The 20,068-nt window shown below is 36.3% G+C and overlaps 1 protein-coding gene across 6 annotated transcripts in view; it reads right to left on the bottom strand.

The window, feature by feature from the left end:
* Positions 1–20,068, bottom strand: part of CEP170 (centrosomal protein 170) — a 105,588-nt gene that overhangs the window by 19,219 nt on the left and 66,301 nt on the right. For 5 of the 6 annotated variants that reach the window (XM_054194951.1, XM_054194953.1, XM_054194955.1 and 2 more), the window contains 3 exons: positions 14,052–14,178; positions 6,785–8,614; positions 418–652 (listed from right to left, as the gene is read on the bottom strand). In XM_054194951.1, coding sequence (XP_054050926.1) covers positions 418–652; positions 6,785–8,614; positions 14,052–14,178 — 2,192 coding nt within the window. The remainder of the gene's footprint in view (positions 1–417; positions 653–6,784; positions 8,615–14,051; positions 14,179–20,068) is intronic. The other variant, XM_054194954.1, reaches the window with a different exon arrangement.

Here is a 20,068-nt window from a genome sequence, read left to right as displayed (position 1 = left end):
GAATCACTTGTTCTCACTCTGTCACCTATGCATTTATCTGAAATTTTACCTTGATATGTATGTAAAGATCAGATAGACTTCAGCCTCAGGAAATATACCATTAGCAACTAATAGTTCTACACAAAGTACCTCTGCAAGTCCTACTAAAGCGTCCAGAAGTTAATATTCTGGGATCTGGCTGTCATAAATCAGAAATTATTAAAATTTTCCATTAGAAAGAGATGTGCTGGCAACATGAGTGTTCTATCTGCCAGTATGTCATAAGAAGAATTTTAAATTACCCCTCCAGTTTGTGAATGAAAATGTTAAGTAGAGTGATACAGAAAACCCATTAGTTCTCTTTCTCCTACATAGGTACCTGTATAACTGTTTGGGTACAAATGTTTGTTATTTTACAGGCACTCCTTTAAAACCAACCTTGCTATTTCTTCTCGGTGAGCAGTCCAGTCACGAATGTAGTCTTCCTGTTCCTTTATTCTGTGTTTGAATGTATTGCTACTTTGAGCTGCTGTCCCAGTGCTCTGCAGTCGCGTGGTTTTCAGGGCTGGAGAGGTACGTAGACGGGTATGTTTAGGGGAATTACGGTTTGATCCGAATTCATCTTCTGAGGTGGAAGCATAATCTGTAGGAAAGCGCCTCCATCTTGCACTTACTAAATTAGTTTAATTATTAAAAGAGAATTATTATTGCATCTTTAATAAGAAAAAAACAATATTATTTCAGTAACGTCACAAAAATAAACAACTATTCATTATCAATCCCCAGATACCTCACAAAAGGTTTATTTACTACATCTTAAAAAGAAAGCTACAAAATTTGTGTTAAATAATAAATATTAATAAAAACATAAAATGGATGCTCTTTGTATAATGATGAGTGAAATAACATGTAAAAGCCAGTAACTGTATATGAGCTCAAGCAAACTGTGTTACAAAACAAGGGCCCAATTCATTAACATTTAAGTATATAGTCAGATTGCACTTTTTCTGCAGATTTTTTCCCAAGTTTAGTTCAAGATTTACGTGATACACGAAAAAAATGAAGAGACATGAAGGAAGGATGGAGCTGGCACCAAGCCTGGAATGCATGCTTACATAAGGAAAGCGTAAGAATCCTAGATGATGCATTATGTACAGTACAGAAAAAATATTTTAAAATTAACATTGTGTTACAAAAATCAGCAGCACATCTACAAAAACTGCAGGCCTCAGAGCAAAAAGCATATATTTTCACATGTAGCACATAAAGGATATACAGCTATGTTGCTGAAGACAGCCTGGAGTATTAGAGAGCTGAAACTAAATAGGAGGCTCTCATCCCCCTATGAATTCCTACAGTCTAGAAAATGCCTTCCAGATATGCTGTCCTGAAACATTCCCAGCAGGAAGAGATATCACGAAGTCTAAAGGAATGTTCATCATGAGAACCTGCTAAATTCTTGCAGGGGATTTAGTCCCCCAAACTTACTGACATTCATGAGGCTCTATAATTACTGTAGAAATTTTTAAGAAGTGTGTGATCACCTCTTGATAATTTAAAAAAAATAGATTCAAGTAATGTATATTGTTTTATTACAAAAAAAATGCAAGAAGTAAGAATGATTTCTCCTGAAACATTTTGAAAAATTGCAAGTGAAGTAGACATCAATATGAATATAAACAACAAATAATGAAAATAATTTTTAGGTGAGAAAGATTTTGTAATGCTCTCAAAGGTTACAGTATGTAGAATATGACATTGGTGTATAAGCTTACATCCCTTCCCTCATATAAATAATGCATCTTTAATCACTGAAAACAAAAATATGCTCGTGTAATTTTTTTCAGGTTCAATGTGGGCTTCACATCATGTCCAGTTCTACTAGTTTTTTTAATATTCTAACTTTACTGAAAAAAATAAAAATGTCTCTCCAGTCACTTACTGTTCTCTTTTTAGAGGTTTCAAACATGTTTTAATCTTAGGGAAGTACAATATAAGCAGAAAAAGCACATTTCCCCACCAACAGCATGCAAGCAATGTGTGACCAAAGTCCAAAGAGCTTTATGAGTTGGGCCCGTATTTTATTATCAATTTTTGTTTAAATTCTTTGTCCCAGTTCAAATTATATACCTCAAAATAAATACATATTTTATCTTAAAATCTTTCAAGTGCAGCAGCTCAGCACTGTACAATGAGCATATGTAGTCATATTTTTAAAACTAAAAATTGAATGAGAAGTGAAGTATCAGAAACAGATTTGATTTCTAGTACTCTACCACTGTAAGTTTCAACATCAGGATCTGGGTCTGGGAGAAGCTTGGATTTCTCTGTGTACAAAATAGCGTTTTATCATGTTAATTCGTATTTAAACATTCAGATTAGAAGCATTTGCTTAAATAAAATATATTGATGATATTAGTCTTAGGTCCTCTTTTCCACCCACACTTTTCAGGAAAAGATTCTTAAATTATACATTCAATCATAAGTTATGAATTTTGTAACGCGTAAATGTTTCAGAGATACTAACTGAAACTACATCAATAACAATTGTCTACACAGTACCATATTTTTTAAGACAATTAAATTTTAAGGCCTTAGAATGTTGTTTATTTATATATTATCAATGGATTTCTCATTAATATGGGGAAAAAGTTATGTAGGTTTAACATTAAAAATCTCAAAGTTCTATGATTCACGACAAGCAATATCCAAGCATGTTTCCCATTAAGCTAGCTATACATTTGCACATGTATGATTTTAATACTGCTCATAAATAACGCAGCCCCAAAATGTCATTGTAGTTTACGTATATTTCTGAAAGCTATTATGCAATTAGTTATCTTAGATACCAAAGACTGTGAATATCAGCACCGATAACTAAAAAATCCTCCAAAAACCTGGCTAAAATAATCAGCAGACAAACCTAATTTTGTGACTACTCTGTGAGAAGTACAATGTGTTGACAGCACCTTAAGCTGGCAAGCTTAATGACTGGACACACCATAATCTCACTTTTAACACTTTTAAGATCTGAGGACAGACTTTATTAAGCATATCCCTTATAAAATACTCTTCTCTTATTGATGCATTGCCTTCTCGAGGTTCATCAGTTTCAAAGATTCTGAAATTTGGTGCTCAGTAGTGCAGTAATGCTAAGGAGCAGTTAATAAGGATTACTTTCTCTCTATGCTCAAACTTTGATCAACCTACCTGCTAGTTATTTGCAATGACAGCTAGGTCAGCAAACCAGCCAAACACAACTAGTTGCTCAAGGTCTCTCTGTTCTGACTCAATGCTTAATTTTACAGCTACAGCTTAGCACTTTTTGACTAGGTCTGATCTGGTTGCTCGTTTTCCCAATACATAGCTCATTCTGTAATATCATCGATTTTCCTCCGCAATTGTGAAAAACCATCTTTGGTCTTCTCTGTTTTTATTGATCACACTCTACTGTTAAATGGTTCAGTGCCTTGATTAAATCTTTCGTTGCTTGTGCTACAAAATTACTAATTCTGTTTCGCAGGTCTTCACAGTGTTGTCAGTTATCAAGCCTCCTACCACAGAAACATCCTGGTAACTACTTTAATGCTGGTAATTCTCATCCAAGATGTTCCATTTATCTGCCTACCCTTTCATTTAAAAGTAAGCAATACTTAACTGTATCAAGGCTTAAAAAAGATCCTTGAAATTATGGACTCGCTGACAGCTCTGACAATTTTAATGCTATTACGCTGCAATTCATTCACATGAAGTACAAGGCAATAAAAAAATCCAATGAATGCAGCTTTTTTTGCCCCCCTTTTACAGGCATGTATGTTCGAACATTCAAAAACATTTGGGAAATGCAGAAATAATTTTCTCTTTGGTAGACTGGATTTAAGAAGCAAGATTCTGTTGCCAATGTTTAGTGATGTACAATGTGGTAATATTAACTGAACTCTGATGAGAAGACCAATGGAACATTTTTAACACTTCAGCAGCAACCAGTCTTCTGGTAAAAGAAAAAAACAAACCAAAAAACCCAAACCCTATCTTGGTAATGATTATTCATTTTCCAGTCTTTCTAGGTCCAGGGATAGAAGAAAATACATCACTGTTATCCCTTGATTAAATGTGCCCAAAGTAAACCACATTCAAACAGTTAAGGCACTTTTGTCAGGCGCTTCATTAATAATTTCCAAAAGTGCTAGAATCAAGTTAATTTTTGACTGTTCTAGAATTTTTTGAATTTTGCATTTTTCACATTTTGAATTTTGACTTTTCTAGAAACAAAATTAAATTCAGGAATTATATGCTTTGCATTGAAAAGCTTCTGCTACATTACATTTGTATATATTGCATACAAGTAACATTCTAGTCAAAGACGTTTTAAATATGTATATCTAAGGATAGAATAATAAATAATATTATTAATAACCTGAAGCATTGGTTAGTTATTAGCATCATTTTATAAGATGCTAATGGAAAAATGGGGATGTACTGGAGTAGTGGCTTATATATAACAGGGGCGGGGGACGGGACGGGGAGAGATACTCCTATATATACTAGATAACATCACTTTTAAAGCAATTCCCACTTTCCTAAAGGATACTCTAAATAGTCCAGTAAAAAAATTATACATTTAAGCTTACAGATACAGACAAAATCCAGAACTCCAAACCGTAAACAGTAGTAATAATATTCTTTACTTACATCGTAACAAGACTTGACTGATTTATTAAGCCATGATTTTGTTTTGAAAGTATCTGACTGCTTTAGATACAGTCAGATACTCCCAATTTCCAATTTTTGCCTTTGCATTGAAACAGGTTTCTCCCTGATTTTGATATATAAACTGATAAAGCTTTTCAGGAAAGAAGCAATTTCTACTGTAGATTTTTTTAACAACGGTCTTTTTAAAATACCTAGCTTATTATGTGGGGGTAGCTCATGGGAAGGTGGCATCATTTCTCTCTTGAAAACATAGTATGAAATGAACATTAAACAAAGATGGCCGTACTAGACTAGTAGACTCACAAGAGAAAGATACACCCACTCCCCTGAACAGAAGCAGCAAACCACTACAATGCAGCAACCTGAGAAAACTTTAGGAAGCATGCAATAGTTCACATGGACACAAAATCCATATACAGGTTTGTGAAAAACACAAGACTTGAAGTGACAAATAACATCTGGAGTTTATCTTTTCAAAAATTAGCAATATCACAATGTGAACTAGTGTTAATTATTACAGTAAACATATAGAAGCAGTCTTAACTGACGCTCTTCCCTGACCTAATGTTGCCACCTTTCAGGCTGTACACATAAACTTAAAACTTTGATTAAAAATGAAAACATGCTACTTTTACAATGATATCTTACAAGGAAAGACTAGAGGTTTTCTCTGAAGTTTCACCTTTTTTTTTAACCTTTGTAGTCACCTGTCATAATATTAAACAGATTCAACTTTATAGTTCAGTTAACAGCCCATTTGTGTCTCTCCAGAATTTTCTATTCAGCTAATAAATGACACAGCCAAAAGATACCTCTGTGGGGAATAAGCACTGCTAAGAAAGCTAAGAAGGTACATTTATGATATACAAGCAACAAAAGGGCAGTAGGACTGTGGGAAATGTAAGTATCACAGAAGTTTGTATCAACTGAATGGGAAGCAGTAAAAGAGAATATATAATCCCAGTAGCAACACACAGCACTGGAAGCTTTTTTTTTTTTCTCTCAGATTGGATTGGCTTCAAATAAGGTCAATCTGGTAGTATGACAATTCCAAAAGCAAGAGGACATCAATTTCAGATGTTCATTACACATGAAAGTTGACGTACTTAGAATTACTACATTTTACTTTGGTTGATTTAATATTGCTGTTGGAAAAAAACTAGCAGCCTTTCACACTGCTTGCACTTAAAGTGTTACAACAACTTCTAAGAGAATAGTATGTTAAAATTTTGATTGTACAGATTTTACCTTCCATACATAAGATAATACTATAGCAAAGGAAATACCACACAATAGAAGATTAACATGATTTCAAAATCATGATGAAATCATGAATCGTCATGATTTGTAACAAAGAACAGAAACTTCTCCAAGGCCAGGCAAATATTTTAATATAAATTACTTAACTTTATGATATTTAGCTAGGTAGTGTTTGTGTTTAATTTTTACATTTGTTACTTCATTGTTATTATTCTTACCAAACAGATCTCACTTCTGTAGATCATAGAATAGTTTGGGTTGGAAGGGACCTTTATAGGTCATCTAGTCCAACCCCCCTGCAACGAGCAGGGATGTTTTCAACTAGATCAGATTGGTCAGAGCCCTTTCCCGTTTTGTAAACTAATCTTAAATTATAAATACAATTATCCTACACATGCTAAGGGAACACTTGCTGTTCAGTATATTTACAGGCCTACCTTACAAACAAATATTATATCTTCTATGTAGTAAAAAGTGCTGCTGACTTTCTGAACTTCTACTACTATGACCTGAGCAAAAAAATCTCTGTTTTTTTAACTAATGCAAATCAGCGCTGCCACATCTGAATGTCTCAATGCAATTCTTTGTTACTGGTTTCCAGTTAAAAAAATACATTCAAACAGTTAAAGCTTTAAAATTTCTCATCTTTGTGATTTTAAGTGAGAAACATCCAAAAGCCCTGCCAAGGAACCCTCTTCCTCCAAAGAGAAAGACTGCATCAACTAAAACTCAACAAATGTTTTGTAAGAACTGCTCCTCAAAAAAAAAAAACTCCTCCAAATATGCAAAACATCTAGTATTGTATAAGACTAGTTCAAATAATCTCACATACCTGAGGGAGAATTATGAGCTGAAGCCAAAGATTTGGATTTTGAATCTGAAAGTCGGGAAATGCTATTGGCTCGAGTTCTAGCAGAAACTTTACTACTATCTCCTGCTGATGTTAACCTTGCACCACTTCTGATAATAGCTTCTGGGGTACGAGATGAGGCAGTGCTTCTAGTTATTGTTGCTTCAGAATCACTACGTGCTGATAAAGAGCCAAGTCGAGTTCTGCGAGGTTGAGCAAGTAAGTCTATTCTGGAAATATTTCTCCTCCCTGATGGAGGTTTTGACGTAGAACTTGTAGTGGACACTTCAGAAGCCACTGAAGCCTTATCAGCATCAGCAAGCTCGCTATCCGAGGCTTCACCAAGACGTGCTCTGCGCAAGAGAGAAGTCCTTGTAGGACGAGGTCTTGGAAGAGTGGTAGATTTACTAGATTGCCCAAGTGCAACAGGAGAGGTTTTTGATTTAGATGACTTTCCTTCCATTTTGGAATGTAAAAGTTCATCTGCTGAGGCAAAAGGAACTCTTCCATGTGATTTGCCAGAGTAGGTTTCCTGGTCAGATGATAAGATATCAGAAATGGCAGAATGAGGTACGCTAGATGTTTGGTCATCATCTGTCAAATCCACTGATGGCTGTCTCATTCTTCCACTGGATTGCACAGTTTTGCGAGCTTCAGCTCTAGACCCACCATCTGAAGATCGATTTTTAGTTTTCTTTTCCATCTTTTCTCTGGCACTTGTCACAGAAGATTTTAAAACATCCTTTGAAGGGGAACCAGAGGAACATCTATCTTTATATAAGGTTGTAAAGCTCTTCCGCTTCTGTGTGGATTTTCTTTCAGTGTCACCTGTAACGAGGCTGATTGTGCTAGCTGTATCTACATCTGATTCTGGTGATATGGAATTATCTCTGTTATAGCTAGGAGTCTCAGGACCTTCATCAGTTTTATTTTCTTCACGCAATTTAGCTTCAAGGAAAGCCATTACAGCTTCTGTGTCTTTTAAAATGAGTGTTGTATCTAGACTGGAATCAGTGTCCATTGAATCACTTCTGTCACGTATCCTGTTTCCAGATGCTAAAGGGGCGGCAGATCCACTATGCTTATTAATGTGAGGAATAAGTTCTATAGGTATATTAGTGCTAGGTTTATCTATAGTAAAGCTACCTTGCCTTACTAATGGTTTTGAAGATTCCTTTTTTTCTCCTCCAGATGCTTTGGGACTTTGTCCTTTAATGGTTTCCTCATTTTTTCTTCTTTTTCCCTCACTCTGTGCCAACTTCATTTCTGCTTTATCTGTAACATATGCAGGAGCTTTGTCTTGAGTATCTGAAGTTTTGGGTGACATAGCAATCTCTTCCCTACCTGTCTCAACATGATTTGCAGCAGGTTTTGCAGAGGATAGTTTTGTGGGTGTCCAGTGTCCTTGTTCCTTTCTTTCTTGTTGTTGAATTTTTGCTAAAGCTTGTTTCACCACAGAAGTTTCTCTGCCAGTTTCAACTCTCTCTTTACTAGAAGAGCTAGGGAAAGAAAAACCTTTGTCTCCAGTAGCTTTGGGCGAAAGACCATTCATCGTTCTGCTTGACTTAGCTATACTTCTGCTGTCAGCATCTGAGGCACGAGCTGGAGTTTCTTTCTCCTGAAGTTCAGTGTCTTGCTTTTCACCTATTTCTGATCTCTGATGAGATGTAGTTTTTGCTTTTGAGCTTTCATTCACTTTCTCCTCTTTGGGAAGCTGTGGAAGCGTCCTCCTCTTTCGTTCACCTTGGCTGGTCATAGAAGCAGCTGAACCAGTGCTTCTAACAGAAATACCAGACTCACTGATGTCTGTGTCTAAAAATGAAAAAGAAGAAGATAGCTGAGAAGTCATTCAATAGCAAGGTAAATAGAAACATTAAATCCTTAAGACTGTGTGAGACTAATAAAACCACATAAAAGCGAATTGAAAAAAGTCATTAATCCATCCCTCTGTTCTATGGCAGGATCGATTATACTTAGACAAATATACATTTAAAAACATTTAACTAGTTCTTAAAAATCTCAGTTGATGGAGATTTGACTATCCCTAGAAGCTATTTGGGTCGATAACTCTTTAAATAATTTTCTTATTCTTTGGTGAAAGCCCAACTCATGTTAATTTAGACCATTACTGCCTGTCCTATTCTCATTAGGCATCATTTCCTCTTTACAGGAAAAGAGTGGAAACACTCCTCTTATTACAGAGTGGAAACTCTGTTAGTGAATTACATTAACTACCTCCAAACTATAGTAAGTTGTACATAACTAGCTATATTACTTCATTATTTCATTTCACTGTTGCAATATATTTTGTAATAAAACACGAACAAAATCGTGTGCTAACATAATTTTAGAACAGGTTTCTCTAGACTGGATATTACATATATCAAAACAATATTTCTGTATTACTAGAAGTAGAATGTTAGAGTGTTGTACAAAAGAACATTTCATTCGATGCAATCCAAAGTGCTGATGCTGAGCACATATCTATCAAAACAATGTCTAAAAGGTTGCAATGGAATTACTGCAATGAACCATTTCTGGTTTATCACAGAGACGTGACCAGGACAGAAAAAGCCATCTTCCAAAAGTGTACTTCCTAGAATTAGCAAATTGCAGGAAAAGGGAAGGAGTCATTTCAGAAGCAAAGACAGAACAACCTTTCCTCCTGCTCTGCTACAAACAGGCAGAATTTCTTCCAAACAGGAATCATTTTGGCTGTGATTAAACGATCCCCTGTTTGTGTGACATCTTGGGCTAATTATTACCTTGTTGACACTCTGTGACTGTATTCTGGGAAAGGGAACACTTCACGAACATTTGTATCATTCTTGCAGAGGGACTATGGTATTTTTTCCTGCTTCATTGTAATTTCAGTATGTATGTTGCCTAATATGGGCTAGGATGACTCTCATATACAAAGGAAAGTTTTCATAGATAGAAGTAATTAAGCTACATGAGATATGCTCTTCCTATAATGAAACTCTTCTAGCCATCAGTGTACACTGGGACTGTATATATGAACCTAAAGTTTTGTGCTCCCAGAGTAGGTTAAAATAGGTACACAACAAATCACTATTATATCAGCAAACCATTACAACAGGGAGTGGAAAGCAAGTCTTAAATTCCTAAACACATTCAGCACCAGATTGCAAAGCTACTGTGAAGAGCATGATCCCTGTCCTTCCTCCCTACTTGCCTGTTCCACAGCTCAAGGTCTTGTCTCACCAAGGGGCTACAGCCTCTCCCTGATAGACCTCCCCTCAAGGAAGAGGCTGCAGTGCTGGAAGACACTCTTTCAGCAGTACTGAAAAGCCCTACTTGTGAAGAAAGAGCTTATGATGGTTGAGAGAGCAAAAAGAAAGCTTTTAACCCAAACAAGACACTGTAGTATAGAAATACAGAGAACATGTATAAAAAGCATCAAAAGAAGGCAGTACTACCGCTGACGCACTTTCATTGAATTCTTAGTGGATATAGAATGCTCTTTAGGCAGAAAAATATGGCCATCCCATGAACTGTTGCAAGGAATAATTGATACTGAATAACCCCATTTTAGAAACTTTGTGTTTTCAGTGATGACTGTGCCCTCCTTGCCCATTTAACAAACGTAACAGTTGTGCTGTCAGAAACAAGACTTTATTACTCAGAGATAATATGAATTTCTCTATGAATTGCTCTGAATTTGAATGTTGTTTAGAAAACAATTCCTTTTGCAAGTTCATTTGCCAGTTGTTGCAATATAATGTGACATACTTACTAACACACATCTGTTGAATCACTTTTCACCAGGAGAGATCTATAAACAACTGCTCTGCATTACCCTGTTGGGATCTTTCTATCAAGGCTTGCCACCAACACTGGTTGTTACAGGAATATAAACAGAAGTATAGGGCTTACCCCTCTGCAAGAAGTCTCTAAGCACCTAATTGAATATCAACAATCATACTATATGGATACAATTGTACATACTGTACATATGGTACATATGTGCTACTTTCTATCTGAGCTCTTCAATCTTTCTTTTATCTTTGTACAGTGTGCCACACCTTTGATGAAGAATGCAAAATGACTCACACATTTTTTGTATAATCCATGTTAGGACATTCATTTGAGAAGTAGGAAGTACCTCTGAAATCTAAGCAAGGTTTTCTAATTCTTGGACTATTTTTCTCAGAAATTATAAAAACATTGGAGGTTCAATGAAAATCAGTGTGATTGCTATCTGTGAGGACTGACTTCTCTCAGACATACCTACCAGACCAAATCTTTTACATATATTTAGGCACGTAACTTGCTTCTTGGTGAATTTCAGTCTTTAGTAGAATAAAGATGTAGATTTGTTCAGCATTGTCTCTGGCCGTGTATGTTTTGTGAAGTTTAACTGCTAAGATTTCCAAAGCCAGCAAGAGAGATTTGTCAACTGGTCTTTGGACATACATATCAAACTGTATTTTCATTACATCTTTGGCGCCTGAATGTTTTCAGTATTTCTTAACTATTTTAGAATTCTTGCAGTATGGGTATGCATTGTGCAGTAGTTGCTTCACTTAAATCAAAAAGTTCTTATAATGGTAAAAGATCTGAAGAAGATCCTGGTTAGTGTCCCATCTGAAAGTGGCCATTTAAAACAATACCAAAAAAAAAAAAAAAAAAAAAGAGAGAGAGAGAGACCACCAACCCCCCTAGTTAACCACCCAAAGGATTAGTCTCAACAGCTATGATTTTACATGCTGTGTGTGTACACCTCATCCTTCCAAGTAGTGCAAATTTTGCTCTTGATTGCCATTTTTCCATGTACAAGGTATATCAAATAATTTAATTTTCCCCCTTTCCACCTCCATTGACTTTTAGTATCCTATGCAAAATTCAACTGCTATGAGGAGCGGAAAAGCTACTATAGAAACAGCAGTTACTGGTAAGAATTCTTCCATGCACTAATACAGAAGTTTGCATTGCGGAAGATCAGAAGTAAAATTTCTCTGTAAACTTCCCCAAAAAGTAAAATGAGACTATGAACTTGGAATGTTATTTTATTGCTTGCTTTAACAAACAGCCTCACTTTCTATGATTTCAAAACCATGTGAACTTACTTCAAGATCTAAATTATCCGAAAAATATCTGCATCTGATGAACCATTTAATCAAACATGCTTACATATACTTGCATCTGCTGAATACAAACCTGACTAGAAATTCAGTTACTAATCAATACATAAGAGCAGCTTCATTTTGGAAGAAATTTCCAATAATATTTCAGTTTCACCTTTTTATTTTTTTTTAAAAAAAGTAGTTAACTTATTTATTCAACTTTAGAATTAAAAGTCATGTTCTTTCTCTTCCTTTCATTGTGCCAGAATAACACACAGAATTAAAAGCTAACTCTTTTGAGAAGAAGCTAACTGGCTTTTTTTTCAGTAAAAAATAAATTGTACAGGTAAGATCTCTATAAAGAACACAGAAAGTATCTAAATTAATTGATTAGTGTTATCTAAAATCTGAGGGCCGTAAAATAAATTTATCACAAATCCACTTAGGAAATGCATGCACTAGTTAAAAGTAAGTTATGGTGCAAGAGAAATAGAGGGAATTTGAAAAAAAAAAATTATTGCCTATGGGATTCAAGGTTGAGCAGTTCAGACAATGGTTCAGTTCATCTCATGTGGGCCAGGAGCAATGGCCCAATATCTAAATTTATCAAGAAACGTAAAAGTTGGGGAGAAAAATATGAACAATATAATTATTTGGGTTTTGGAACCTCCTCCCCACTTTTTTTTTTTCATGTATCATGTAAAATAGACAAACACTTTAGAGAAATCTCTGTCACTATTATTTTACACTGGTCTGAGGACTCAAAGTGGTGGTGGTGGGAAAAATGGTGAAAAAACGAAGAATTTAGTAATAGGCAATTTTTCTTCTGCAGAAGACCTGACTGCTGGGCAAAGTGCTGGGACCAGAATCACAGGGTTCCACTCTGAAAGCAGTAAAGACTTGTTTTTATCAGTTGAAACTGCAGTCTTCTGGGAGACTACCTTATAGGTCAAAGATGTAGTTTGCTCTGAAATTGTAACAGACACATGGATTCTTGAAAACCTGAAGAAAGCCAGCAGCTATAACAAAAAAATAGGGAACACTTACTACACTTGTGAATGTACTTTTTGGGGGGGAAAAAAAAAAAAAACAAAACACAAAAACACCTGAAAAAAGCCCAAACTAAAAAGATGCTCAAATCCATAAAAAAAAACCAAATAAAATTATTCTACTCACCGATATCTAACAAGAGGTTATTAGACATGTTCTGTAGATGGTAGTATACCTTCAGAAGTGGTTTACACAGGAAAGCATTTTTACTTCTAAACGACATTTTTTCCCCCTAATTAAAAATCTTTTAAACTTTATTTTGATGCTGAAAATTTCAAAGTTGTCTGGAATAAGAGGAAATGCTGGAATTGCAGGAAAAAAACATCTCTCAAGTAGTACACTGATAATTAGTTACTTCTTGATCACTAAAGAGCGTATCACTTTCAGAATATGAAGCATTCATTAATATGACATTGCTTTGTAGTTACCAGTCAATTTTGTAATGAAGAGGTACATTAACTGCTCCTCAATACACAAGTATCAGCATGAAAAATACGCTAGAATTCTGTGTTAAATCATCACATCTAAGGTGAAATCGAGAGCAAGAAAACAGCGGAGGAGAAGTAAGTTAAGCAACTCCTTTGTAGTCAAGAATGTAGATCTTAAAGAACAAACCATTTAAAATAAGAAATGTGAATAGTTTAACTAGTGAGAGACATAGCATGAACACCTGGCACTCACAAGAAAGGGAGATAAAGTTGTTCATCACTGAGGAGGTGGTTTCTACGGTTTTCAAGAAATATAAAAGGTTGGACTGTTTAACAATCAATCTGTCCAGTTTGGGGCCAGTACCAAGAAAGATGTAAGGAAAGAAACATACTATGCAGACTAACCCAAGTAGCATTCAAGTGTAAGTTTCTTTAATATTAAATAGTTTATGTATTTTTTGTTTTAGTAATGTTCAGTTTAATAGTGGCACTCTTCTGCCGTGCTGAACAACACTATTGTTGGGCTTGTTTTTATGCTGTTTCTTCTCAACAATGTGGAAGAACTTCAGGTGAAGATGTGGCACTAGTGTGAAAAAGCTACTGGGGTAGGTACATAATCACTCTTTTTTCCCCTTCACAGGTTCCTTCAGCAGAAATTATGACAACAAGAACAGCTTTTAATACCGTTTTCTAATGGAGCAGGCACAGATGACTCCAACCTGATGTCATCTTGGTCATGACGTGTGTGATTGGCAGCCAAACTGGCCCACTGTGATACCCAACGTTTACCTCCAGGGGCAGGAGAACCTTCCTAGAGAAGAAAAAAAAGCAGAAGAAAAATTACAACTGTTTGATAAAAAGCATGTCCTCTTTCCATTTTTTTCCTGAATAGACATGTCAGACACTATTTACCTGGAGGAAGCTGAAAAAGGAATTTAACTCAATAAATTTTAGAGTTACCAGCTCTAGAATAGCAAACAAACGAACAAAAATCTGTACAGTTGCAGAATCAGTACAGAATAAACAGCATTTCCTATTGCAGAGAACTTATAAACCTCAGAACCTGTATAAAATATATTAGAACATGTGCTAATTTTAAAACCGGGTTAATTTCAGTCCCCAGCTCAGGAAAAAGAGCAGGAAAAAAACAAGGGGTGTAGGGGGGTGTGTGTGTGTGTGTGTTCAAAAAACAAAAACGTGCTTCAGGAAGACAAGAAAGCGACATTTTACCAGTTTAGAAGACCCTCTTGTCCAGATGAAATATTGTATTTACTTCATTACAGAAAGACTACCTGAAGGACTGAGAGAGCAAGATTACTTATGATGGAAAGGAAAGGAAGATCAGATCATTTGTTTGGCCTAAACAAAAAAAGAAGCAAAGATTAGTTTAAACCATCCTATTGGGTAACAGTGAAGTCAATGTAATCACTATCTGATCATTTTTCGCAGCTGACCTAGAAAAGAAGTTAATTTACTTTCTTGATGGTAAGCCTTTTGAAACCTTGAAAATTTCTAAAGTGTAATAAAAGTAAATATAAAATTAAACAATCTTCTTATGTTGTTATAGTATCTGAAGTATTTTTTACTTAAGACACATGCACACACACGTGGGCTGTACGCTATCAAAGGCTTTATAGAAGTTTACATATTCTAATTTATTGGACTCAAAAGGCAAAGCACTGTAAATAACAGAAGTCATTGACTACAGTTCCAAAGGAGTTACATAAGCCTAGGCAAGTCAAGTGAGAAATCACAATTCAAGATGAACAAAAGAGGTGGAAAGGACATGGACATACCAGTAATTTGCTTAACAAGGAAATTTGTAGGAGCTATTTCAAAGGTTCTGCCTCTTCAAATCTTGGCACTTCCATTCAAAATGCTGATTTTTGCCTAATGCCTTGGCTACTCCTGGATTCTAGTCTGACCAGGAAACGACTCCATAAGTTTTATAAAATTTATTTAGCAGAAATGGAGTGGTGAACAGTGTCATCTAGAGTATGATGACTTCTTTCAAATTAAAAGTTACTTAGACATTTGAGAAGATGATCTTGAATTTATGATCTTGAATTTATGATCTTGAATTTCTCCTGATTAAAGGAATGACCCTAATTAATGCAAACAAACGCAACATCACTAATCTCTTTCAGAATATTATGAATGAAGTAAGTCAGAGATGCACCAAATAATTTGTTTGAACTACTACGTGAACTTCCACATTGTGAATTCATTTCTTAGAATCAGAATGCTATAAAATTCAAGTCTAATAACAGCAAAGGAAGGCAGTTCAATGTTTCTGTTATTTATGGGCATTTATGAACACAATGCAAGGAAAAGGGTGCAAGAACAAGTATTACAAAAATACCATTCAAAAATGTGCAGCATTTACGCATCAACAACTATTGCTGAAGCCTCATTTTTCTTTCATATTTCTAAATTTTCTTTTCTGGTTTCTTGTCCATACTAGTGAACTTCCATCTTTAATAAAACGATTAATTACAGCGAAAACCAAATATGACAGATGTCCCAATTATCTTTGCTACAGAAAACTCCCACTATTTCCTTGTGTACCACCTAACCCATTACACGGATACAGATATGGTACATATTGGAAATCTGGATTCCACTTCACAATACAGAAATATATTAAGACTTTGCAGATTAACTGTAGTAAAGCAACATGATAAATTACTTTTCTCTGAAAGTAATTACACTTCCAAAAAGCCATTTTCTACATAGCAGCGGATGTAAATGTGTGTTTTGCCAACTCTCGCTATATACATGCACAAACAACAAAGCTACAAAAAGCATTTCTTTGGATAGTAGTTCAAGCATATTCAAAAGGTGAAAGGTTTATAAAACACACATTAAAAAAGTCACATTTAGTTATCCTAATGTTTTTCCTATAATCCATACCGATTTGCATCTTGCAGGCTCTCAAGGAAGCAATCCTCCAAATCTTCTCTTGAATACCAAACAGGAATTTCCTAGTCTTCCAGAAAAGCTGGTTTAGGTAAAAGACACCAGCTTTTAAAATTTGTATTAACTCTGCTTTCCCTTATGCTTATTGCATATGCAAACTAAACTGGAGTAATAGATCTTCAGAAAATGTACCAATGGATTTCTGTGGACTTAGTATTCAGCCTGAAGATTTAGGGCTTCAGGCTCTACATCTGAAGAAAACCCCACAGCACACACACATGACCTGACATACTTGGCATTTCAGAGCAGAATACTATTTTTTTAAAAATAAATTTCAACAAGCTGTATCATAAAACTTACTCCACTTACTCCAGTCATCTCCAGTAATCAATTTGTTGGCCTTCTATGACGGGGTTACAGGATTGGTAGATAAGGGAAGAGCAACTGACGTCGTCTACCCGGACTTACGCAAAGCGTTTGACACTGTCCCACATGACACCCTTGTCTCTAAATTGGAGACAGATGGATGCGATGGATGGACCACTTGGTCGATAAAGAATTGTCTGGACGGTTGCACTTAAAGAGTTCCAGTCAACAGCTTGATGTCCAAGTGGCGACCAGTGACAAGTGGCGTTCCTAAGACGTTGGTACTGGGATAGTGCTGTTTAACATCTTTGTCGGTGACCTGGACAGTGGGATTGAGTGCACCCTCAGCAAGTTTGCCAATGAGACCAAGCTGCGTGGTGCAGTCAACATGCTGGAGGGAAGGGATGCCATCCAGAGGGACCTGGACAGGCTTGAGGGGTGGGACCATGCAAACCTCATGAAGTTTGACAGTGCAAAGTGCAAGGTCCTGCACGTGGGTCAGGGCAATCCCAAGCACAAAGACAGGTTGGGCGGAGAAAGGATTGAGAGCAGCCCTGAGGAGAAGGACTTGGAGGTGTTGGTTGATGAGAAGCTCAACATGACCCAGAAATGTGTGCTTGCAGCCCAGAAAGCCAACCGCATCCTGGGCTGCATCAAAAGAAGCGTGGCCAGCAGGTTCAGGGAGGTGATTCTGCCTCTCTGCTCTTCTCTTGAGAGACCCCACCTGGAGTACTGCATCCAGCTCTGGGGTCCCCAACAGGAGGACATGGACCTGTTGGAACAGGTCCAGAGGAGGGCCATGAAGATGATCAGAGGGCTGGAGCACCTATGCTATGAAGACAGGCTGAGACAGTTGGGGTTGTTCAGCTTGGAGAAGAGAAGGCTCCAGGGAGACCTTATAGCAGCCTTCCAGTACCTAAAGGGGGCCTGCAGGAAAGATGGGGAGGAAGTCTTTATCAGGAATTGTAGTGACAGAATAGGGGGTAGTGGTTTCAAACTGAAGGAGGGTAGATTTAGATTAGATATTAGGAAGAAATTCTTTACTGTGAGGGTGGTGAGGCAGTGGAAGAGGTTGCCAAGGGAAGCTGTGGATGCCCCATCCCTGCAAGTGTTCAAGGCCAGGCTGGATGGGGCTTTGAGCAGCCTGGTCCAGTGGGAGGTGTCCCTGTCCATGGCAGGGGAGTTGGAACTAGATGATCTTTAAGGTCCCTTCCAACTCTAACCTTTCTACGATCTCATGTTGTAAGAATCATATTATGCCATCCTTTCATAAATTGAAGTGCGTCTTGAAAGCAGTTCTTTTAGCCCCTCCCCAACCCACTCCCACTCTTTTTTCAAATTTCTATACTCACTTTATTTACAGCCAATGCCTTCATGTTTGTTCCTGGAACAACACTGATACCTATTTTAAATAGTTCTTTTTCCTTTTGTTGCATTTACTCCACTTATACAGCAAAACCCATCTCAGCTACTACTTTGCTAGACTAAATGAATTCTATCAATCCGTTCTTATAAGGTAAATCTCAATTTCCTTAATAATCTGGGTAGACCTCTTTGTACCTTCTCTAGTCTTGTATTCACCCTTCTTAAAGAATGGTAACAATTCTACTGCCAGTATTTCATAGGAAGTTTTACCAACACTTTCCACCCTGGTGACAACACTGCCCTTTTCTACTGACAATACATTTTCCAGGGTATCCAAGGGTCATATTTGCCTTTTCACAGCCATATGACATTGGTGACGCACTCATTCTATGTTTCAGTATAGCATCTAAGTTCAAACAAAACTAAGTACCAAACTTCAGACTGAATGGTTTGTTCTACAGAAAGACAGAAAATTAGTGTAATTAGAGAGGACAAAGAAAAAGAAATACAGCCTCTAAATATACACACCAGTTCCCAACTTCTAAGAAGCAATATAGCAAATATTTACTGGAATGAAGTTATTCAGTATTCAGAATGTCATCAGTATTATTTATTTTATCTTCAGAGGGAAACACATGAAATGGGCATTCAAAGTAGAAAAAGAAACACTGTAGTCAATGGCACTGATGTCCCTGCAGACGCAGAACCAGGTTTCTAACTGTGCTGCAGTCTTAATAAAAACTTTAAAAAAACCTCACAAACCAAACAAAAACCACGTATGTCCTTAAGATGCACATCACAGACAATGTAGATAAACCACGTGTTATTTAAGAACTGTGGTTAGCATAGATAACTGGCCGCTAAAAACTCAATGGAAGCTGATGGATAAATCATAGCCCAAATATCTGCAGTATTTGTATTAATCAAGCTCACACAGTAGGAATAACTAAATATAACAACGACAACAACAATAATATTCTCTTTGTTCTCTATCTTATTTAACTTTGGTTCTTAAATCACACTTACCTTGGTTGGCAAGTGGCAGCTTATAATATAGAAAATAACAACATTTAAATATTTTAAATAGACGGAATTAGTATTTTTACTGCCTACCTGTAATCACTGAAAAAGCAAGAACCAGTGCATGCAGGCTCAGTCCAACTGTGTCAGACACTCACTCCACAGTTCATTTAGTCTCATGACATACACTAGTCCAAAGTACCAAAACGTACCGTATCAAAGGAAAAGCTAATAATTTCTTTAAAATAACAGCAGTATTTAGATCCTTTCCACACACCTTGTTCATGATACCTCACAAGCGCTGTAAAGTTAAGATATTTAAGTTCAAAATAATCTTTCAACCCCAAAATCCATTTTATAAAATTGTCATAATTTCCCGAGACGTCTTTTCCATCTTCCTGAATTGAAATCTCTAAAATGTTTATTCTTGAATTTTTCTATGTCAATCATGTTCTGGATTCACCTTATTCTACTAAATCATCTATGGATACAACTTTGATGGGCAGCTGGAACAAGGTCCACCCACAATCTAAGTGGATGCAAGCCTGGAACACTGAGCTCCCCCGAGGTTACCTCACTATTTAGCCAAGATCTTCAATAAAGTTTATTAACTTATCATCTGCAGCTCAGTCTTCCAGTAATGCAGCAAGTCTTCCAAAACCCACAAGAAGTAAAGTTTGTATATAACGAGAACATCATACCTACGTACTTTACAAATCAAACACATTTGCCTCTCCCTTTCCTAATGATACAACAAACAGAGTGTGAGTTTTGGTAATAAGACTTTAAATACTACAATCTTCTCTCAACAGTTATCCTCATCATTGTTTTCCCATTATGAAACTACAAAACACACCTCTGTTTTTCTGAATTAGCTTATCTTTTACTTATCAATACTTATATACATATATATATCAATATGTATATACGTATCAGCCAACTTCTATTTTTAACATTTCTCTAGTATGCTTTTTCCACCTTCATCTATCCTCAACTCTTCTTATACTAATTCTTGCTATATCCACATTGCT

Source organism: Rissa tridactyla, chromosome 3 (assembly GCF_028500815.1).
Source record: "Rissa tridactyla isolate bRisTri1 chromosome 3, bRisTri1.patW.cur.20221130, whole genome shotgun sequence".
Taxonomy (NCBI): Eukaryota; Metazoa; Chordata; class Aves; order Charadriiformes; family Laridae; genus Rissa; species Rissa tridactyla.
Note: the sequence above shows the minus strand (reverse complement) of the source record. Positions and strands in the feature narration are given on the sequence as shown.